At 44.6% G+C, this 21,485-nt stretch overlaps 1 protein-coding gene across 1 annotated transcript in view; it reads left to right on the top strand.

The window, feature by feature from the left end:
• Positions 1-281: 281 nt before the first annotated feature.
• The window catches only part of rereb (arginine-glutamic acid dipeptide (RE) repeats b), a 35,497-nt gene continuing 14,293 nt past the window's right edge, over positions 282-21,485 (top strand). The window contains 11 exon segments of the mRNA XM_079741883.1: positions 282-403; positions 1,365-1,413; positions 1,768-1,892; positions 4,821-4,920; positions 5,057-5,155; positions 5,292-5,372; positions 5,473-5,626; positions 5,788-5,880; positions 12,746-12,945; positions 15,436-15,600; positions 18,075-18,185. Of these exon segments, the coding sequence (XP_079598009.1) occupies positions 378-403; positions 1,365-1,413; positions 1,768-1,892; positions 4,821-4,920; positions 5,057-5,155; positions 5,292-5,372; positions 5,473-5,626; positions 5,788-5,880; positions 12,746-12,945; positions 15,436-15,600; positions 18,075-18,185 (1,203 nt within the window). The 5' untranslated portion in view covers positions 282-377.

Below are 21,485 nucleotides of genomic sequence, written 5' to 3'. Positions count from 1 at the left end.
GAGGTCGCCACTGTCAGGTGACTGTGAGAGGCCCAGTACACAACTCGACCTCATATGAAATGCTTGAAAAAAACCACAACTGTCTAAGGAGGCTGTGATTCAATGCACATGAATGTTTCTATATATACTATATATATATATTTCTATACATTTCTATAGAATGTTGCAAGGGGCATGTGCTCAGCTGTGCCCACTGGGGGGTTGAACGGCGGCGGCTCGCGGCGGCTGAGGTCATCGCGCGGCGGCGGAGGCGGAGCAGACCGCCTCCCTCCACCGCCTCCATTTTGAATAGCGATGTAACGGGGGCTCCGCCGCGTCGTTAGCGTCGACCAGCCCGCTGCACGGTGTCAACAAGCCGCATCCAGACACCCTTCGACATGGACGACCTCTTCAGTCCGCGGAGGTAACTCGGCCAACTCAGAAGTTAGCGTTGTATTCGCGGTAATTCGCCGCCGCGTCGCCATATTACCGCGGTTATACGGGGGACGTCTGCGCGCCTGCGTGGAGCGCTCAGTGTGTCAAATTCGGTGAAGTTATTCGCTAAGACGCTAGCCGAACATCAGCTTACTGTCGTTAGCCGCGGAGCTAGCCACCTCGTTAGCGAAACCAGACCTGTACCAAACCATGGAAAACAATGCATTCCTCCCCGTTCGTGGAACCAAATGTCGTAAAATATACATGCACGATAATGTACCGTGCATGCATGCACGACTGACGGACATAGCATCCATTAAAGCGAACTAAAATGCTGATTACGGAGTGGATCCGCTGTGGTGGCCGTGTAGGTTATGTCAACAGTCGGGTGGTTAACGTGACATTACCGAGGGGAGACCTGCTCATTGCACTACAGAGCTAGGGACGATGGTCACTGTGCAACATGACGTGTTCTCCGTGTCTACAGGCTGTTTGATCGACTGTTTTGAACCACAGTGTGGAAGTTAATGGCTTTATATAATATATAATATAAAGGCTGTAGATCGAAAGGGTCCCCCGTGTCAGAGGAGGGTTTAGGCCACAAACACCAGGCTGCCGACCCAGTGCTACTGAACTTAACTACAGTGGATCATATCCGGAACACAGTCTACTTGTAGAGTATTGTATGAAATGTGTAATGACGCCTTAAGTTCTAACTCAGGTTACTACTGAGATGTGGTTTAAAGCCACCTGACAGTGGGGGACGGGGAGTTAGTGTGAAACATCATAAACGGGCTCAAATGTACTGTCAGCCATCCTGTTATGATGTTCTCGTCACCTAGGGGTTTGTAAAAACAATAAATACATAGTAAAAGTAAACCAGTGATGTTTTCCCCCTACAAGTAGCCCTACTCTGACGCTGATGTTTCGATTGTCTTGTTTATGTCCAGGAGCTTGAACAGCACCCAAGGGGAGATAAGAGTGGGACCAAGTCACCAGGTGAATTCATAACTCTTAATACTCATCAATCAACAAGTTAAACAATTAGTGAAATCAAACATTTAACCTGTTCATTAGTAAACAAACCACAGATGGCTAATAATATGACATGGTTATTTAACATGCATGTGTTATCTAGTCTAGGTAAAGTCATACACTTTTTCCACACAAATGTACCACATACACCACATTTGAAAGCTTGACAGCCCTGAATGGAAAGGTCTACTAGGTTTGAAATGATCTTTCAAACTCCTCCACAGGTCATTTTGTATTCAGTAGCCACTCATATTGAGAGCATTGTAACCTTGCTGGGATGACACCGTTATGAGTGAGGGTTTCTTTGGCTGTGTGCAGGCTAAGCTTCCCGAGCTGCAGCCCCGCTCAGCCCCAAGCCTCCAGACTCAGACGGAGAGCGAGGAGCTTGTGTGGACCCCGGGAGTCAATGACTGTGATCTACTCATGTACCTGAGAGCGGCAAGGTGAGAGTGTGTTATCAGGCTTTCGTGCAACTGGGTCTACTACGGCATCAATTAACTACTAATACCTGTTGATTGTCTGAATAACATCCTGATTCTTATGGTTATTTTCTAACAAAAAATGGGTCAATAATATTCTAATGTTATAATCATTTCAAAATAATATATATATATATATAACTAACTTAGTTCTAAGTGATTGCTTGGAAAGATGGATTCTAACCAGAGAAAGGAATCCCTTTAAAAAGGCGTCCTACAGCGCCGTCAGCTAGTAACTGATGACTTTGTCATTGTTAACAAACTACACTTAAATGGTATCTCTTAGATCCCCTAGGTAGGCTATAGATCTAGCCTGAAGCACATTCGAATAGGCCAACATCTATTGCAGTAGGCTTACCTACGGGCTATGAACCCTTGGTTAGAGAAAATAAATGGTCTTATATAGGGCTGCAACTAACGATTATTTTAATAATCGATTACTCTGTCGATTACTTTTTCGATGAATCGGATAAAAAAAGGAACATTTATAATTGCCACATTACTTCAAATTCACAGTGCAGACTGAAGTGTAAAAACACCAGGTTATTGCGTCAATGTCCCGGAACTATTAAAAGTAATATTAAATGATAATAAAAAAAAAACATAAAAAACAATTTAAAAAAAACATGCAATGTATGATATACATTTATATATATATACAGTATATAAGGGATGTCCATGGTAAAGATCTTTAACCGGTAAATACTAATGGTTAAAAAGAAATTAAATCATCTTAATTTCTATCAGATGACAGGAGATCGTTCATTTTTATTGATATTGATACCATTTTCGAGACTTAACGATCCAAGTCTCTATTGATACTTTTCTATTTCTTTTTGTTGAAATAGAACTTGTATTATTGCTTTAATTGCTGATAAGATGATCATAGCTCAAGATAGGACGTTAAACAGGTCATAATTCCATCTTTACTATCTATTTTATATTGCTGGGAAAACAAGTTTTCGCCAAAATCTCAAATTTCTTTTTTTTTGTGTTGCATTTGAACACAACAATCCTATTACTGAGCCGACCTGAACACATCACATATGACACTCTTTGTTACTTTTTTTAAAGCTAACTAGCTCTATATCCTGCCGATTTTAAAATGGATTTAAAAACTGGATTACTATTTTTAACTGACGGGACTTTCTACACCGTCCGGTTGTGTGATCACTACCGCTGCTTTGAATGACTGTTGATGCACGTGGTGCCGGCTCGATCCCGTCTGCACACCGTCTGCAGCAGCAGCATCTGACAGAGTTTTCAGTTGGACTAGACGGATACTGAGTTGAAGGAGTTTTTTTTAACCCAAAGACAGTGAAGGTACAACACTTTTATATAGGCCTACAGTCCAGTGTTAAGATATGACCAAAATACAAGCTGTGGTCGCTCACACTAAAGCTCGCTGCTCACACTAAACAGTCCCGCGCCTACGAGTGACGTAATAATTGCGCGACTCAACGAATCGATGACCAAATTCGTTGCCAACGCTTTTAGTAATCGATTTTTATCGATTTTATCGATTCGTTGTTGCAGCCCTAGTCTTATTATTGTTTCGTATGTTGGACCTCTCCTCAACGGTAATAGAAAGCAAGGAAAAAAATGTCTCTTCAACAATCTTTGCATGTTTACTAAAAAACTGAAATGCCAAAAGTAGTTTAGTTTAGTTTATTTGTTTATAGTTTTGTGGACAGTCCCCTTTGAGAAGGAGCAGCTTTAGCCTATTTGGCTAATTTCCAGCTGTAGTCCCCAGCCAGTTGTCAGTAGGCAACCTACAATACATAACAGTAAAAAAATAATAATAATAATACATTACATTAATAATTACAGCAGGCCTGACCGAAAAGGGGAAAAAGACAAACAAACATATTGCACACAGTTGGAGCAAGAACAAACAGGCAAGCACAGATGATGGCAAAGATATCAAGGCAGTTCATGCAACAACAACACAAACACACAGGAGACAAGGGAAAATAGGCCACAAAGATCACATTGAAAGCACATAGGGCAGAACATGCAGGCAGGTAGCAGAGATGGAGCGGCAGCAACAATGACTAAGACTATGTTACATCAAACGCACACATCACGTCTGACAGAAATTAATGTGTGCAATTATAGTTGTCGGACAGCCATGTTTTAAGGTGTGCTGTAAAGGTGGAATATGTATGTATATCATTGATAGTGGTAGGCAGTGAATTCCAATTTTGTATTGCTCTAACAGAAAATGATTGTTGTCCAAATGTGCTTTTTCTAAATGGGATTAGAAGGTCACCCCGTGTGGCGCCATGTAACATGTAGAAGAAAGGCCTGGTCAGGTTCCAGGAGTCAACACCACTAGACCCGCCGTGACTTTGATCGCCCAGTCTGCCTTTCGCTCCTCGCTATTAATTGCTTTATTATGGATAGATTTATTGCAGACTTTGTGTGCTTTAAGGCCATTAGCATACACAAAAAGCACCTAACCAATACAGGCAGGGACTACACACAAACCCGTGCTGGTGAATTAGATTTTCTCTGTCGGTACGAGGTGGTCTTTATCGCTGTCCTATGGTGGTGCATTGGTTCTTTACACTGAGACGGATCATTCACATTCATTAACAATTTCAATCCTTCAAACGCCTCTAAATTCTCTTAATCGCTGGGGGTTTGGTCGGATTGGTTTGGCCACTTTCAGACTTCATAGATGAAACTTATATCTTATGCCATATTGAATACATATGCTGACGTGAACGGAAGGGCACATTATGGTCATATTGTGAAAAATTAGTCTGCAGAGGCTGTTGGTCATTTACTGAGCTGGACCTCGGCTATAGACCGCTGCGGATCATGCTTTTGGTTCATGCTTGTGTCACCCGTTTGAAGTAATATGTATGATGTGTGTTTGGTCTGAAGGAGCATGGCAGCGTTTGCAGGGATGTGTGATGGTGGCTCGACGGAGGATGGGTGCCTGGCGGCGTCCCGTGATGACACCACTCTCAACGCACTGAACATGGTACAGAACACTTACGTAACCTCCCAGACAGGCCTCGGGGGCGCTGGCCCAGTGGATAGATACTGGGCCGAAGATGGATGTGCTTCTAAAAGTTTGTTCAACCAGTGCCTTTCTTCTTCTTCCTCTTAAATTCCAGTTGCATGCCAGCCATTACGATGCAGCCAAAGCTCTCCAGCATCTGGTGAAGAAACCAGTTCCAAAGCTGATTGAGAAGTGCTGGTCAGAGGACGATGTGGTGAGCCATCCTTACTCTCTAAACGTATTTAGTTATTAATCATACTCAAGTGTTTTATAAAAGTTTAGTATTTAATTTTTAATCAGGTGACTCAATAAGTGGCAAACAATATTGTTTTTTTCCTTTCCCTCAATAGAAACGCTTCATCAAAGGCCTTAGGCTTTACGGCAAGAACTTCTTCCGTATTCGAAAAGAGCTTCTGCCCAGCAAAAAGACGGTACTTAAAATCTTCATTATGATCGTAACCTCTATCTCTTTGATGCCCTTTCCTACTAGCCGAGTTCATTGATGGAGTAACGTCCTGTTTCTGTTTCCAGGGTGAGCTGATCACGTTCTACTACCACTGGAAGAAAACGCCGGAGGCCTCAGGAACCAGAGCCTATCGCCAGCACCGTCGCCAGCCGTCTTCACGCAAGGCCAAGACCCGGTCCGCTACGGCGCCCGTCAGCACGCCCTCCCGATCCCACTCACGTAAGGGAGTCCTCCAACGGGTTGCTTTACTTCGTTCTTGGATGAGAGCGTTTGGCTTTGGGTGTGTGTGTCTTACTTGCTAAATCTTGGGGGTAGAACAATGATCATGTTGTCTGATGGTGAAAGGAGGAGGTCATGCAGCGTGTGTTTTGCCTTTGCAGTGGACATGAGCTCCGCCAGTGAGGATGACATGGAAAGTGAAGACAGTGAACAAGAGTTGAAGCGGTCTACCTGCAGCCACTGTGGCACAACAGGTAAGAGAACACATTATCAGATCGCCATTCACAGGTCATTCTTAAAGATCTGTTGAGTTTAGAAGCAGCTAGCTGTGAGGTTGCAGATGGCAGCCAACTGAATCCCCCCTTACCCCTCCCTTTCCAGAGACTATGGTGGCCCTTATTGTGAAAGGTGCCAAAACACTAGCCTCCGAACAAATCAGATTGAACAATCACAATCGAAAAACAATAACAAAAACTAAAGCCTCAAAACATGGATGCCTTAATGAATGCATCCTGCAAATTATCATAATGCCCTTCATCCACAAACTGCGATTAAAAAGTGAGACATTATATTTCAATCTTATAAATCAGTAGGATATTTTGGTGAAAATAGGGAGCATGCTTGTCTTCACTGTTTATATGAGGCGTGGTCGAGAGAGGGTAAAAACTTCTCAGACGTTAACATATAACGAGTGTGTGGAGCTCTGTCTGAACCGGCAGTTGATTTGGATGTCTGCGTCCGAGAGAGGGTAAGCTTCTCTGACACATAGTCTAACACCACTGTGTGGGTGCGTGGATGGTTGGAGCTGCATCTGAAGCCATGATTGGTTCTGATGCCAGTGTCGGTTAAGTGACTCAGACACTTGTATATAACGCGCCGTGTGTAATGTGTGTGTGTGTGTGTGACGACAACGATGTGTGTAGCGATTCACCGATACGAATCGGTATCTGATTGGTTTAAAACAGATGCGACTACATCGATACGTGAGCCCCTGAATCGATTTTAAAATGACCAAGAATCAGCCGATGCATCGATTTAAACGTTGCGATCGGTTGAGTGAAGCTTTAGCCTGATATCAAGACAGCATTGTCCACTCATTTCATTCCGTTTCCATACGGATCCGGAAAACGAAACTTAAGAAAGCGGGCGGATCCGTGAGTGTGTATGTTTGCGTGCGAGCCCTGCGTCCCCGTGCGCGTCCTGCGTCTGGCGAGCAGGGAACAACCAGGGTTGTGAGTGGGCGAATAACATCCATATGTCCGAAAAGGGTGAAACGATTTTCAGTGCACCAGCGAATCTGACATCAAACGTGTCGAAGCCCTTTGGGTCTTATAAGAAGGAGGGAAATATTGACAAAAGCTTCACTTTTATTTGAAATTGTGTAGGACAGCGATCAAGTCTATATATAAACAAATAAATAGACATGCAGTTCTAAATTTATAAATGTGTCTTCCCTTGTTCCCATGCCATAAAGAAATAAATATAAAAACCTAAGATTCCATGGTCCATATCTATATTTGAAAGTAGGCAATGTCTCTTTTATAGAAGGCTTATTTTATTTAATAGAAAATGAATGTGTTAACGTTAAACAAATATTAACATTTTCATATTTCATCAAATCGCACCGGATTGTTAGAACATTTAATCGAATCACATCGAATAGTTCGATATTAAAATGTATCGTCCCTGAATCGTATCGTAGCTAGGGGTGGGAATCTCTTGGCACCTCATGGTACGATTCCGATTATGAGGTGAACGATTCGATTCTAAAACGATTTTTGATGCAACAATTTTTTTTATGTACATTTACATGTGTGATTTTCCAAAAAAAAAATACATACATTCTTTCTTTTCTATGTCATTAAAGAAAAAGCTGCTCTCAAATTAGCAGGAGTTCTTGTGTCTGGCTGTGAGTTTACGTCAATGCTATGCGTAGGCTGAATCGCAATCGTGTCAAGACAAATCAGATCGGCCAATACACACTGAAGATAAATTACATAATTTTAAAATTACTAAAATTATCCCTCTCTGGCGAACAGAATGTTGCAGCAGGCGAACAAATAAAAAAAAAAATGTAGCTGAAGGTGGTGTTTGGAGGTCAGAGGGTTTCAGATCCACTCTTGGTCAGAATTCGTTACGGCAGAGCTTCAATATAAAGCGGGTCACACAGTAAAGTAGATGGATGATCACAGACATTAAAATAATCATAACTTAAGCCATTTGATTTAAGAAATATGCCATCTTTTTTGTTGTCGTCCTTTTTAACCTAATGCTGCAAGACCGACGACCTATCTGCTATCTATTAGTTTGGAGCCAAGGAAATGTTCAGTAAATTACGAATAGCAGTCTTCCTTAAATTGGGGAGATCAGAGTTGTGAAAACCGGCGTGTTTTGACATCTTGTTTTATAAGTCTTATGCCCCTTTTCCATCGGCGGGTACGCTTCGGACTAGGGATTGGCACGAGTAGTAAATTCCAAACTCGAGCGATCGAAGGAATTCCTCCAGGATCAATCGAGTACTCGTTTAATCTAATCTATTTTTAGAATGCAACGCATCTGCAGCAGGAATAGGCCTAATGATGAACCGCAATATTACCAACCAAACATGTAATGCTTATTCTCAATCAAAACAGTCAGAGTTATCAGAGTATTCATTATTTATTTTTGCAAATGTTCAAAACACATTTTCCTTGCAAAAATAAATATGCGTCTCACAATTTAATTCACGTCGAACAAAGGCCTGTAACGGTTTTAAGAAAAAACGAAACAAGTAGCCTAACCATTGCAAATAATTTAAAGCTGCAAATAAAACGGCAGAAAATGCAAAAAAAACAAAAAAAAACTCAGTGTTGTGATCTTCTCTCCACGGCCAGGATTACAGCTGCGTATATGTTGCCGCATAGTACTTGTAGTGCTCAATTTCGCTTGGCATATTTTACATTTCACCTTATGATCTCCTATTTCTGTAAAGTATTTCCATACTTTGCTGCGCTTTGCTCTAACCGCCATCTCTTAACTTTTTGAATTCTGGCGTTGTGCACACGGCACGCGCCACACAGAAATTTGATACATTTAATTTGCTTTGTGTGCACGGCACGTGCCAGTGGTGCCACACAGAAAAATGATACATTTGCTTCAGAAAACTTCATTAGATTAAACTTAATTTTGTCTGTGTGTGTGTGTGTGTATATGCAAACTCGAGTTTGCCTGTCCACCAACCGAGTTCATTTGTAACGAGGAGTGCTCGAGTAATCGATTCCTCACGCCCATCCCTACTTCGGACCCAGCACGCCTCAGCCCAGTAGAAAGGGTGCGGTATAGCCCAGCTCAGTTATGGCTCGTGGTTCAGAGTAATATACTTTGGCATATTAAAACGGTTCCGCAAGAAAGGCGACGAAGAAGGGTGTGTTCCAGTCTGCGTTAACGAGAACCCCCACCACACGAGAACGTCCATTTGTGACCGCAGTGGGCTGATATTGATAGATTGCATAAGAAGGCCATCAAAAAATGCGTCTCTGTAGGCAGCCTATGCTCCGAGATCATACACAAAAACGAATGGTACTACCAACTACTCAAAACAAAAATAAATTGTATTCATCCACAGTTGCATCAAAAAAACTAGAAAATGTAATCCCACGCATAAGTGATTACTGTGCATAGAAATGCCTTTGATCGTTGAGTGTGGATGAGTTGAGTTATGGTTGGACAGAAATCAGACACTGAACATAGAAACCATCAACTTCAGTCTCTTTTCTTCTCTTCATGCTGTGGCAACCCGTTTCCCCGACTGTCAATACCCGGCAGGAATCACACAGGAATCAAGGGTTAAAGCCGCAGTCGGCGTTTATTTCGAAGCCGTGCAACACACTAAGTACGGTAATGCTGAGCTAGGGTCTCCGCGAGCCTCGTAGTCTCTGGCGCCTTCGTGTCGTCCTTCTCTCCGTTCTCCTCGAGTCAGTCCTCCGCTCCCCTTTTAGAGGTCTGCACCCACGTGTCCTCCCTCTGGCCAGGTGTCCCTCATCCGGCTGATGGGGTTGAGGGTTGTGTTGCTCTCTGCCGCCGGCTGGTGGATGGCGGCGGTACACGCCCTCCACCTCAAACCCCCGGACCCTCCCGGTGGGGGGCGGGATGCCACAATGCCCAACAATTATCTGTTTTCTGGGGGTAAGATGCCGGAAGTAGTTAGATATGCTTCTTAAAATGTAAATCACAGTCAACTACTACTAGAAAATGCATTTCCTGCAGATAATGCGGTGAGTGCTGTAGTACAAAGTGAGGTTGAAAATGTTTTAATAAAGCCACATAGATTAAGAAGTAAATAAACGTTAAATGGCTTAAATCAAGTGATGGGATTTGAACAGAGTTCCAGAGTCTAAATGGAGTAAACAATTTTAACATGCACACCATTTAAAACAAATAAAGTGACAGCTGTATGAAAAGTGCAAAGCTGAAATGTAAAATGAATTGAACTGAAGAATCTGAAAGGTCAAATGTATTGCAGTGCACTGCTGAAAAACCTGGAGGCTGAAATCGAAAACTGTCAAAGCTGGAAGATAGTAGTAGTAGTAGCTGAAGTAATAGTGGTACTAGCTGCACAAACGATACGCCATATGAAAGGTATGGTATTGATTGATGTTTGTAGAAGAATTATAGAGAATTATAATAATCCCGCCAGTTTTTTTTAAAACCAGCCGAAATTGAATGTACTCGCCTAATGCTCATTTTTCCAGTCTAACGTGATTAAAAGTAGTCAAATTGAGCGGCAAAAATTGCCCAATTTAGCAACACTGCCTGAACGTCCTCGCGCTCCTCCCCTCAGCCTAAATCAGTGAGACCAACTGAAAACGAGGCAGACATGGAACTTAAAAAAGTATAAAGGTAATTGAAATACTGTTTACAGATTATTGAAGATACAAGTGTCTTGATTTGTTAAACCTTTGAAAGAAGGTTAACGACAAAAAATTGACCAAGTGGCGAAGTCTATTGTAGTAAGTGTCAGAGAATGGGCACACATGGCTCTGCCGTCCTCCCCATTGACTTCCATTGTAAAAAATAGTATTTTAAAGGGGATATATTATGAATACAACACTTTTCCTGGGATTTTGGTTGTTGTTTTGGGTCTTTGAAAGTACCCCGCCTACAGTTATCAAACGAGCGAGTCAGTTTCGGCGCCCCCTCCTACGTAGGAGGGGGGGCATTTCAATATTACCTCCCACTTCCCCACTCCCCTCCAATCAGCAGGGCTAAGATTCTGTAGACCAGCGGACCAGCGGCTCCGGCGGGGGAAGCTTCGGCGGCAGGCCATCAGCTACGGCGGGTTTACTCCCAGAGCTGAACTGCCGCCGAAGCTTTGGCGGCAGGCCGGCAGCTCCGTCGGGGGAGCTCGGTCGCAGTCCGGCAGCTCAGCTCCGCTCCCGGAGTACAATCCCTTTCTCATCCATGAGGCAGTTCAATATGGACTCCGGAGAGTCAAGGCCAAAGTTCCTTTCCCCCAATCCTTCTCAACCACGGCCGAGAAACCCCCACTACGAGTCTTAACTTGTTGCGGAAGTACCAGTGACGTCAGAAGCAGTCTTTATGATCATAATATCATCCGCACATAGCTTTTGGCCGTGATATTAGATATAATATTATATAAATACCTATATATATTTTTATTATTATATTTTATTATATAGATATAGAGCTTCAGGAGTCAGCAAACGGCAACAATCCCTTCTCCTCCATGCTGTGGTTCAGTCTGACAGCTCATTGGTCAATGGGCAGCAGCTCATTGGTCAATGGGCAGCAGCTCATAGGTCAATGGGCAGCAGCTCATAGGTCAATGGCCAGCAGCTCATTGGTCAATGGCCAGCAGCTCATTTACATTAAAGCTACAGACAACAGAAGCAGCGCATTCTGAAGGGACTGAAACAGAGGGGAATAGCGGTAGGCGAGATATGTTTTTTCCCAAAACCTATTTCCAGCAGGCAACTTGGGAAAACACCATAATGTCTCTCCTTTAAAAGTAGAATATCTCCTAAAGTATAAAGTTAAAAATATGTATGGATGTATGGACTTAGACCTTTGTGACAGATGTTGAATGGAATCGATTGGTTTGGTAGTTTTGGCCACATTGATTGCACAAGTTTGTTCGGAAGAAGAATAACGGAAAAGGGATATCAAGATTGTGCCTTTCTATGCACAATAATAAGAGATGTCATGATGCAGACATTTACTTGACATTGTTTCCAATATAATTTGTGAAACAAAAAAAAAAAAGTGTTATTTGAAAAAGTACTATATCTTGAGTAATTGCTGTGGGGAGGTACTCGTTGTCTCGGTTAAGGCTTCCATGTAAGGCGGGTTATACATCGGATGGGCCCCGGGGAACCGCCTAATACAAAGACAACACACAAAGATTAGATCTGAGAGCTTCTGTGTTTAGCGTGTGGCAATGGATAAATGTTGTGGGAAGTGCTGGAGGTTGATGCTCCCCGTCACCGTATGGCAGTGACAGGGAGCGCTGTCACTGGTAAAGCAACCGGCTTCAGTTCTGCTTAAGACAGCTTTGAGCAGAGTACTACGTAATACAAAAGTGGTTTGTACAGTCTGCTTAGTTTCCATGAAATCAAGATTATAGGCAACTAGCGCTGTTCAAGAACATGGATAGAAAAGACACACACACACATACTATTCTGGATGACCGACCTCCAGGAAAGGAAAAAAGGCAGATTTGGTTATCTTCCTTCAGAAGTCATATAGTGCTTAAGGCCCTTTCGCTGCTCAGCTGCATGCATACCTCATCCCTGTTGCTCCATGCCACTGGCTTTTCTTTGGCTGTATATTGTTAATAATATTTAATTATTGAGTTTACTGCACATTTCCATTTTCACCATATTATTGGGGCTATATTTTTTTTCAAAACATTGTACATTGTTGATGCTAAAAAAAAGAGATGTAAATCTTGTTGTTCTTAATTCGTCACCAATAAGAGTAGCGTTAAAGAACGGGATCGATAAGCACTATCGATAAGAGTAATAGTATGGTTAAACCCTTAACGATACCCCTCCTCATAAAGGCCACACATGTTAGGCATGGTGTTGACGATTGTGCCCCCTTCCCTCCTGCTCCCTGCAGCCTCTAAGGACTGGCACCCCGCAGGGGGGCGTGTCAGCACCGTGCTGTGCGCCACGTGCCACGTCTACTTCAACAAGCATGGCCGCCTCCCGGCCGCCCAGAAACCGGCGGACCCTCCATTCATGTTCAAACCTGTGAAGGAGGAAGACGAGGACTCCAGCGGGAAGCACGGGATGAGGACGCGACGGAGCAGAGCAGCCGTAAGTCAAACACCACCACACCCCCCACTCTGTACCGTCACGCCTGGGCCAACCAAGAGGGCTTAAACAAGTCTTCATGGCCAGGGTTAGGGTTAGAACACAACCACACCCCCCACTCTGTACCGTCACGCCTGGGCCAACCAAGAGGGCTTAAACAAGTCTTCATGGCCAGGGTTAGGGTTAGAACACAACCACACCCCCCACTCTGTACCGTCACGCCTGGGCCAACCATGAGGGCCTAAACAAGTCTTCATGGCCAGGGTTAGGGTTAGAACACCACCACACCCCCCACTCTGTACCGTCACGCCTGGGCCAACCATGAGGGCCTAAACAAGTCTTCATGGCCAGGGTTAGGGTTAGAACACTACCACACCCCCCACTCTGTACCGTCACGCCTGGGCCAACCATGAGGGCTTAAACAAGTCTTCATGGCCAGGGTTAGGGTTAGAACACCACCACACCCCCCACTCTGTACCGTCACGCCTGGGCCAACCATGAGGGCCTAAACAAGTCTTCATGGCCAGGGTTAGGGTTAGAACACTACCACACCCCCCACTCTGTACCGTCACGCCTGGGCCAACCATGAGGGCTTAAACAAGTCTTCATGGCCAGGAATGATGATTTGGACTGGAATGGTGTCTCTGTCAGAGCTGCAATGCTATGCCAGACCGCGTTAATGCAAACGCTGATTGACTGTTTACTGAGAAAATGTTTTTCCATAAACTGATTTATGGCACAATGTTTAAAGCTAAACTGGGCAATTTCTTTAAAGGTACAGTGTGTAGAATTGACCGGCATCTGAACGGGCCTGAAATGGAATTTAAAGTTAATAAATAGGTTTGGTATAACCCCTTGAAAATAGGAATCGGGTGCTCTAGAATGAACCATTTACATAATTATTTTTGCGGTGTTCTTCCATGAGGGCCTCCATGTTGCACCGCCATGTATCTACAGTAGCCCAGAACGGACAAACGGATAGAGTGTTTTTAATGAAATTAAAATAATGTGATTGTGAAGAGTTGTAGGAAGGTGAGGGCCAGACAGACGCTTCACCCTCTCTCGGACATCAAAATCAACCGCCGGCGAGACGGAAATCCCTACATCTTTATTCACACTATGGCATTATAATCTGGGTGCCCAAGCTTAACCCCTTTCTCGGTCGCGCCTCTTAAGGCCTAGGGAAGATGAGCATGTTCCGTCCTGCAAATAAAATATGCAGTATATTTGGAGGATTCAAAGGGCGTTCCACACTGTTTTACATGTGATAATGGGATTATGATGAATGGGTGTGCATTCTTCAACACATCCATGTTTTGGAGACGTTTGTCACTGAAAGTAGGAATCACTCTTTCAGAGAGGTTTGGTTTCCAATACTACCTTTTTTGCGACACCGTCATGTTATCAAAAGCAAACAATATTCACGTGCTGCAATGCAAGCTAAGGGTAATCGAGGTGAATTATTGATGCATATAACAGATAGCCATGATGATATGTCTATGAATGTAGTTTACCACCGGAGGCAGTGGGAGTACTGTGTGTGAATAGACTTAAACAGGCTGCTACATCCACCATGTCATACAACATGAAAAGAAACCACGGTTGCTCTCATCAAGATACCCGAGTGTTGGCTCAACTAAGGCTAAGCCGTCATTAATTAACCTCCGTGCGCTAAAAACCATTTAGCTTTTTCCACAGAACCCGAATCGCTGTGTATGTGTACAGTCCAATTTAGCTCCATGATTGATAATTATATAATTATTGACACACAGAGCAGCGATAGGTGAAGATAACGTGTTATTCTAGTTTTCACCAATGTACACATATCAATGTGTTTAACCTGTATTTGATATAGTCTATGTGCGTCACGCCCACACCGGAGTTCCACTGGCCACTGTGTTTTTTAATCAGCTTTTCACTGTAGAGATGGCAGGAAAAAGCAATATTAATGTCCTATCCATAGGGAACAATTTGTAACTTGAGAAGCATCCGGTTCAATTGCATTTTAGTTAGGCTATGGTTTAGGGCAGGCTACTTTGTAATCCACCTATTGAGTATATATTATTATATTGATGGCTCTATAGAGAGGAGTGCTGTTGGCCGACCTTCTCCCGGGCAGTTATACAGCGCTAGACTCACAGGGAACGTTACCAACGTTCCCCGTGTCACATCACTGTATTTCAGAATGTTGAATATACAATATCTTGTTTTTTAAATTTAAATCAACAAATGAAAATTCTTCCTGCAAACTACATTAAGTACCGCTGAGGTGTGTGATCCTTTTAATAGACCACCACAGCAGCAGTATGCTGCTATAAATGTCACTTTCACTTCTGATAATGACCACAAAACAATTCTCAATTGCAATGTTTTTGTCAGTGTTTATGGTTAGCTTGACGGGGACTCAAGTTTGAAGCCCTAGTTCAGATATCAGGTCAACTAATGACTAATTAGTTGACTAATGACCGTTGAAATGTTTCATCTTGGACCCAGCTGTCGTCTCTGAGGAGCGGTCACAGGAGATTGACGGGCTCTCCTACCAGCGAGGAGCAGCAGTCCAGCAGCCAGGCCTCTCCCAGCGGGGCCAGCTCCATTTCCACCGCCTCCAGGACCTCTTCCACCGACAGCAAGAGCGACTCGATCAAGAGGCCAAACAAGGTGGGACAACCTCTGTCCGTAAACCCTGCCCCAGATACTGATGTGGATCTGCTTTGGGCCATTTGTGGATGCTTGGAATGAGGCTAGATATTTTATTCTTTGTTCTTGGGGCTTTTGCAGAGTTCTTCACATTTTAAAAGGGAAAGGACATTCAACTAGGTAGAGGTGTTGGGGAGAGAGTCAGTGCGTTTACATGGGACAGCTAGATCGGATTAAGCCTTATACCGATTTTGCTACCCGAACGGACCGTGTCAATTATCCGAACGTACATGGCCTTAAAGAGATCGGATAATGGCCGGAGCGTGGCTGAATCCACTACCCTAGGTGGCGCTGTAGCCCTTTCAACAAGTGGTTATAGAGCCACTCCCGGTTGGCCTCTACGTCCCAGCAACAACAAACACAGGCGGCATTCGAGAAAGATGTTTTCAGTAGACAGCTGTCAGTTCACTTTGGGTCCATGTCATTTCTCCGACGCTCCATTGTTCCTACCTCTCGGTCGTTTGCGGACTCCTCCGGCCGGTGGAGATTTGAAGGTTAATGAAGTAAATAATCATATGTAGTATAAATGTGCAAAAATAATTGAAATCGGTTCATCCTAGCCTGAGAAAAGGCAGAAAGTGTCTCTGGCTTAAAAGCAAGAAATCCTCCAACTCCCACAGTGCATTGCGCTCGCTGCACCGCCCGCCTGTTTCTGTTTGGAGGGGGAAGGACCCATGGTCCTAGCGCGAGTGGTAGCGCGAGCAAACTTTGTGTAAGCATATCCCCGTGATACGTTGACTGGTTTAGACTTCTGCCCTTGTTTTTTCAAACGCATCATTTGTATATTACTGTACAGCATAAAAACATTTGCTAATTACAGTAGCTCAGCATATCAAGTATTTGTACTCAACCTTTTGTCCCCAGTTGAAATAATGTTTGTCTTATACAGAAGGCCTACTTTAGTATAGCAGCACTTGGTTTAGTAAACAAATCACAACAACCAACATGAATTTTAAGTTTTATTCATGAAAAAATATGAACTATTTACAAAAATAAAACGTGTAGTGTGCATTTTCTAGAGTCAAAATAGTCACAGCTCATCTTGAGCATCTACTGTCTCCTGGAAGCCATGGTACTGCCCATCTTGTGTTGGTTATTTAGCTCTGATGGCCTGGACAACACAGGAAGCCGATACTGTCTAAGAAAGAAAGAACAACATTAGCAAAGCAAGATAAATTATGCCTTGAGTAGCCTGTACAGAATTACACGGACTTCAAGCTAACGTAACTTAGCCTATGATCTGCCAATAAGATCGGCTACTTTTGGATAAATACATTGTCACGTTCCCCGGGACTCAAAACTATGTAGCCAATGTGTTGGTAAAAAAACAAACACTTAATCTATGCTTAGACGTCTGTTTCTCACGGCGGGCTTTGGCTGGCGTTTCCAGTTCACTTTCTAGGTCCGGAAATATGTATCCAATACCCAACTGTTCAGATAAGGCGTAAAGCCTGGGGTGCGAAACTCGGGTGATCGACAACACACCCGTCCGTGTCATCCTCCGATTCCGTGATTTTGTCCAGAAGAAATTGGCATCGCTGGAATTCTCGGTAGCAGACAGACTCTTGTTCTGTGTCCATTGGCGCACAGTGAGAGCACAGGCACCACCAATCCGCCCCAGCTCGAGCCATTGCGGGCTCCATGTCTGCGGCAGGCAGGCCGTCTGCCTCGGCTGTAGCGGCGGCAGCTTCAGCCGCCTCCTGTTCCTCCATAGCCCTCAGCTGCTCGTCGCTATATTGTGGCTCATAAAGGTAGCCACAAACATCTGTTTCTACCATAACTTCTTCAAAATCCCAATCCTGCATATTGTTTCCGTCTGCGTATTCAGTACCTTCGGCCATGTTTTTTGCAGGTGAAGTCTAACGCACTGGCACTGATCTGTGATAGGTCTGTTAGCGATTAGGTCCCACCCCCTATGGGCGGGTTTGAAAGGGTGGGACTAGTGCTTGTAGTCTCAATAGAAATCCCCCCTCTTGTATTTCCTTCTGGCAATGATGCAAAAAATGACGATTCTTTGCGTCATTGCCAGAAGGAAGTGTAAGTGGTAAATACGGATTTCTCCCCTCTCAGGGGAAAATGAGATAGTGTTGCATGACCATTCAAAAGTATGACTGGGTTTCTAACAATGAAAAGCTTAATACAAGTGGGTGGAGTGTTCCTTTTAACTTTTTGAATATACCCTCGGAAACGTATCGAAAAACCAACGTCGGGAAAGTATGAAGGAAAAATAAAAAAAGACATTGTTGATCTTTTTGCGCTCCACAGACTTTCATCCATTCTGAAGAGCAAACGTATTCTCATCTTTTAACGGTGAATGGTGCGTGTTGCTGCTCAGCAGATAGAAATAGTGCCCCCATTTCCCATGTGATGTAATGTAAGTAGGCATTTGCATCTCCTTGTAACTGAGATCGTTTCCTCCTCATGTCGCCAATCAGAAGCTCAAAGAAGAGGTTCTGTTACCAAAGACCACCAAGCGAGCGAGGGAGGTGGTGGCCCAGGAGACTGATGAGCTCAGCAAAATGACAGCCAAAAAGCCCAAGACCCAGGTAAGAAGTTATATATACGCCTACATATATATACAAATACATGGCTGAAAGGAAAACCCTACAGCGCGTGGTGAAAACTGCTCAAAAAATCATTGGCACATCACTCCCTGCCATCGCTGACCTTCATCACTCACAGTGTCTGCGACGTACTGACAACAACATCAAGGACCACACACACCCCATTCACGTACTCCTCTATACTCCCGTCGGGGAGACGTTACAGGAGCCTCAGGAGTCGAACCAGCAGGCTCAGAAATAGCTTCTTTCGTAGCACCGTAGCACTCCTCAACACAAGGGCCCCCCACTGGCCCTGCCTAGCCCCCCTCCTTTTAACATGGACTATGGACTATCAGACTACCTCGGACCACTATGTACTTTATTAATGCTGCTTCTATTTATGATATGGACTGTCTGATTCCTCATAACTCTATGCACTTTAATAATGGCAGTGTTTCCCATGCTTAGACCAATGTGTGGCGCAGCGCCACAGAATCAACACCAAGCGCCACAAATTGATTCTGCTTTTTCTTTAGCGATTTTTAAATATAATATCGTTCCGTTCATTCATCTCCGCATAGCACTCTTTCTCCCTGTCATTCTCGTTCACACACGCACACAGACAACCGCGCATACATGCCAATGGTGCGCGGGTACACTACCACTTATTGGATAAACCCGCGTATCGTACATGCACACGCACTGACAGCGGATTCGCCCGCTCCTCTCAACGCACCTACAAAGGCAAACCCGAAGCAGCGGGATATGTAAGGGATAATGTATATAACGCCGGTTATTATCGGGAAAATAAGCCCCGACAGAGCGAACAGGACACCAACGCGCAGCAGAGGTGTCCTGTTTGCCCTGAAGGGGCTTATTTTCGATAATGACCGGCGCTGTTCTATACATTATCCCGCTTATTACACGGCTACTTGCCAAAATGAAAAAATAACTTCACATGGTGTGTCTTTTTACGATTTATTCGTTATCAGCATTCCTTGTGTTGATCAGCAGAGAAATAGTCCGCCGAAGACATTGACGTCGCTTAGCAACCGAAGACGCTGGGGTTGACAAGTTACCGGTACTTGCGGAGTGATACCAAAGGCGTCATTAGAGGCAAAAAATCCTTTGTTTCCCTTAACAGTGGTCAATTATACTCATGATTATACTTAGCAACGGTGAATTATCAAATATAATTCACCGCCGGAAGTGGTGACGGGCCCATGCAAGTGAACGGAGCGTTCCATGGCATTGAGAAGACCCGTGTAATAATTGCGATTAATGTGGAATGTGGTTATAGTTTATGTATATTATATTATTTTAATTCGCTCTGCAGCAGAGGCTGGAGATCGGGAAGATCGAAGGTCTCCTGGTGGGCCGGTCCACTTTGAAATGTATTTTGTGCACGATTGCTCGATTACGCAAATGCCCCCCCCATCCCGGCTGGACTTCCTACTAGGCAGTTTAACGTTCAGGGTCGTTTACTGAGAACTTGCATAGCTCAGTATGCACGCAGGCACGTTTCAGTATGGTAATGACAGCAGTATGCGCGCAGGCACGTTTCAGTATGGTAATGACAGCAGTATGGGCGCAGGCACGTTTCAGTATGGTAATGACATCAGTATGGGCGCAGGCACGTTTCAGTATGGTAATGACAGCAGTATGGGCGCAGGCACGTTTCAGTATGGTAATGACAGCAGTATGCACGCAGGCACGTTTCAGTATGGTAATGACAGCAGTATGCACGCAGGCACGTTTCAGTATGGTAATGACAGCAGTATGCGCGCAGGCACGTTTCAGGATGGTAATGACAGCAGTATGGGCGCAGGCACGTTTCAGTATGGTAATGACAGCAGTATGCACGCAGGCACGTTTCAGTATGGTAATGACAGCAGTATGCACGCAGGCACGTTTCAGTATGGTAATGACAGCAGTATGGGCGCAGGCACGTTTCAGTATGGTAATGACAGCAGTATGCACGCAGGCACGTTTCAGTATGGTAATGACAGCAGTATGGGCGCAGGCACGTTTCAGTATGGTAATGACAGCAGTATGCACGCAGGCACGTTTCAGTATGGTAATGACAGCAGTATGGGCGCAGGCACGTTTCAGTATGGTAATGACAGCAGTATGCACGCAGGCACGTTTCAGTATGGTAATGACAGCAGTATGGGCGCAGGCACGTTTCAGGATGGTAATGACAGCAGTATGGGCGCAGGCACGTTTCAGTATGGTAATGACAGCAGTATGCACGCAGGCACGTTTCAGTATGGTAATGACAGCAGTATGGGCGCAGGCACGTTTCAGTATGGTAATGACAGCAGTATGCACGCAGGCACGTTTCAGTATGGTAATGACAGCAGTATGGGCGCAGGCACGTTTCAGTATGGTAATGACAGCAGTATGCACGCAGGCACGTTTCAGTATGGTAATGACAGCAGTATGGGCGCAGGCACGTTTCAGTACCGTATATGACAGTCAGATTCTGTAGAGGCTTTGATGTTTCAGTCATGGGGGATCCAAAGAGAAAAAGAGTTCAATGGATAAGAAACTGGTGCTTGCCACCTATCAAGATTATAGATTAAAGTTATGGAAGTTATCCCATTCCCCTGCCATTCTGGGATCGGCAGTGATCGGCAATCGGCAGATCACAGTTTTGGTGATCGGTAATTGTGATCGGGCCCACAAATGCTGATCGGAGCTTCTCTAATATATATGTATATATATTTTACATTTATAAACCCAGGCTAGGCATACTAGGTCATAAAGTGCTGGGTTCCTTGTTTGTGCCCTAATACAAATGTCTACTTGAAAGAGTAAAGCCTAAAATACACCGCCGGCGAACAGCAAGCGTCAAAACAGCCGCCCTGTTATTTTTTATATACAACCCCAACCCCCACAGCGAACGTCAAAGCTAGTCGGCACGCCGCCCTGCGACCCTTCATGCCGCCCTGCGACCCTTCACGCCGCCCTGCGACCCTTCACGCCGCCCTGCGACCCTTCACGCCGCCCTGCGACCCTTCACGCCGCCCTGCGACCCTTCACGCCGCCCTGCGACCCTTCACGCCGCCCTGCGACCCTTCACGCCGCCCTGCGACCCTTCATGCCACTGTCCTATGGCCAGCTTTGCCACCCCTGAAAAAGCATTTTTTAAGGCCCAAAGCTCGAAGGTGACATTTTTGCATGCCTGGGTCTTCCTGTTGACGCTGCAGAACGTCACGTCCTGCCGGTGCTAGGGGCTGCAGAACGTCACGTCCTGCCGGTGCTAGGGGCTGCAGAACGTCACGTCCTGCCGGTGCTAGG

Source organism: Pollachius pollachius (assembly GCF_949987615.1).
Source record: "Pollachius pollachius genome assembly, chromosome: 8".
NCBI lineage: Eukaryota > Metazoa > Chordata > Actinopteri > Gadiformes > Gadidae > Pollachius > Pollachius pollachius.
The sequence above is the reverse complement of the archived record's forward strand: the minus strand, read 5'-3'. Positions and strand labels throughout refer to the sequence as shown.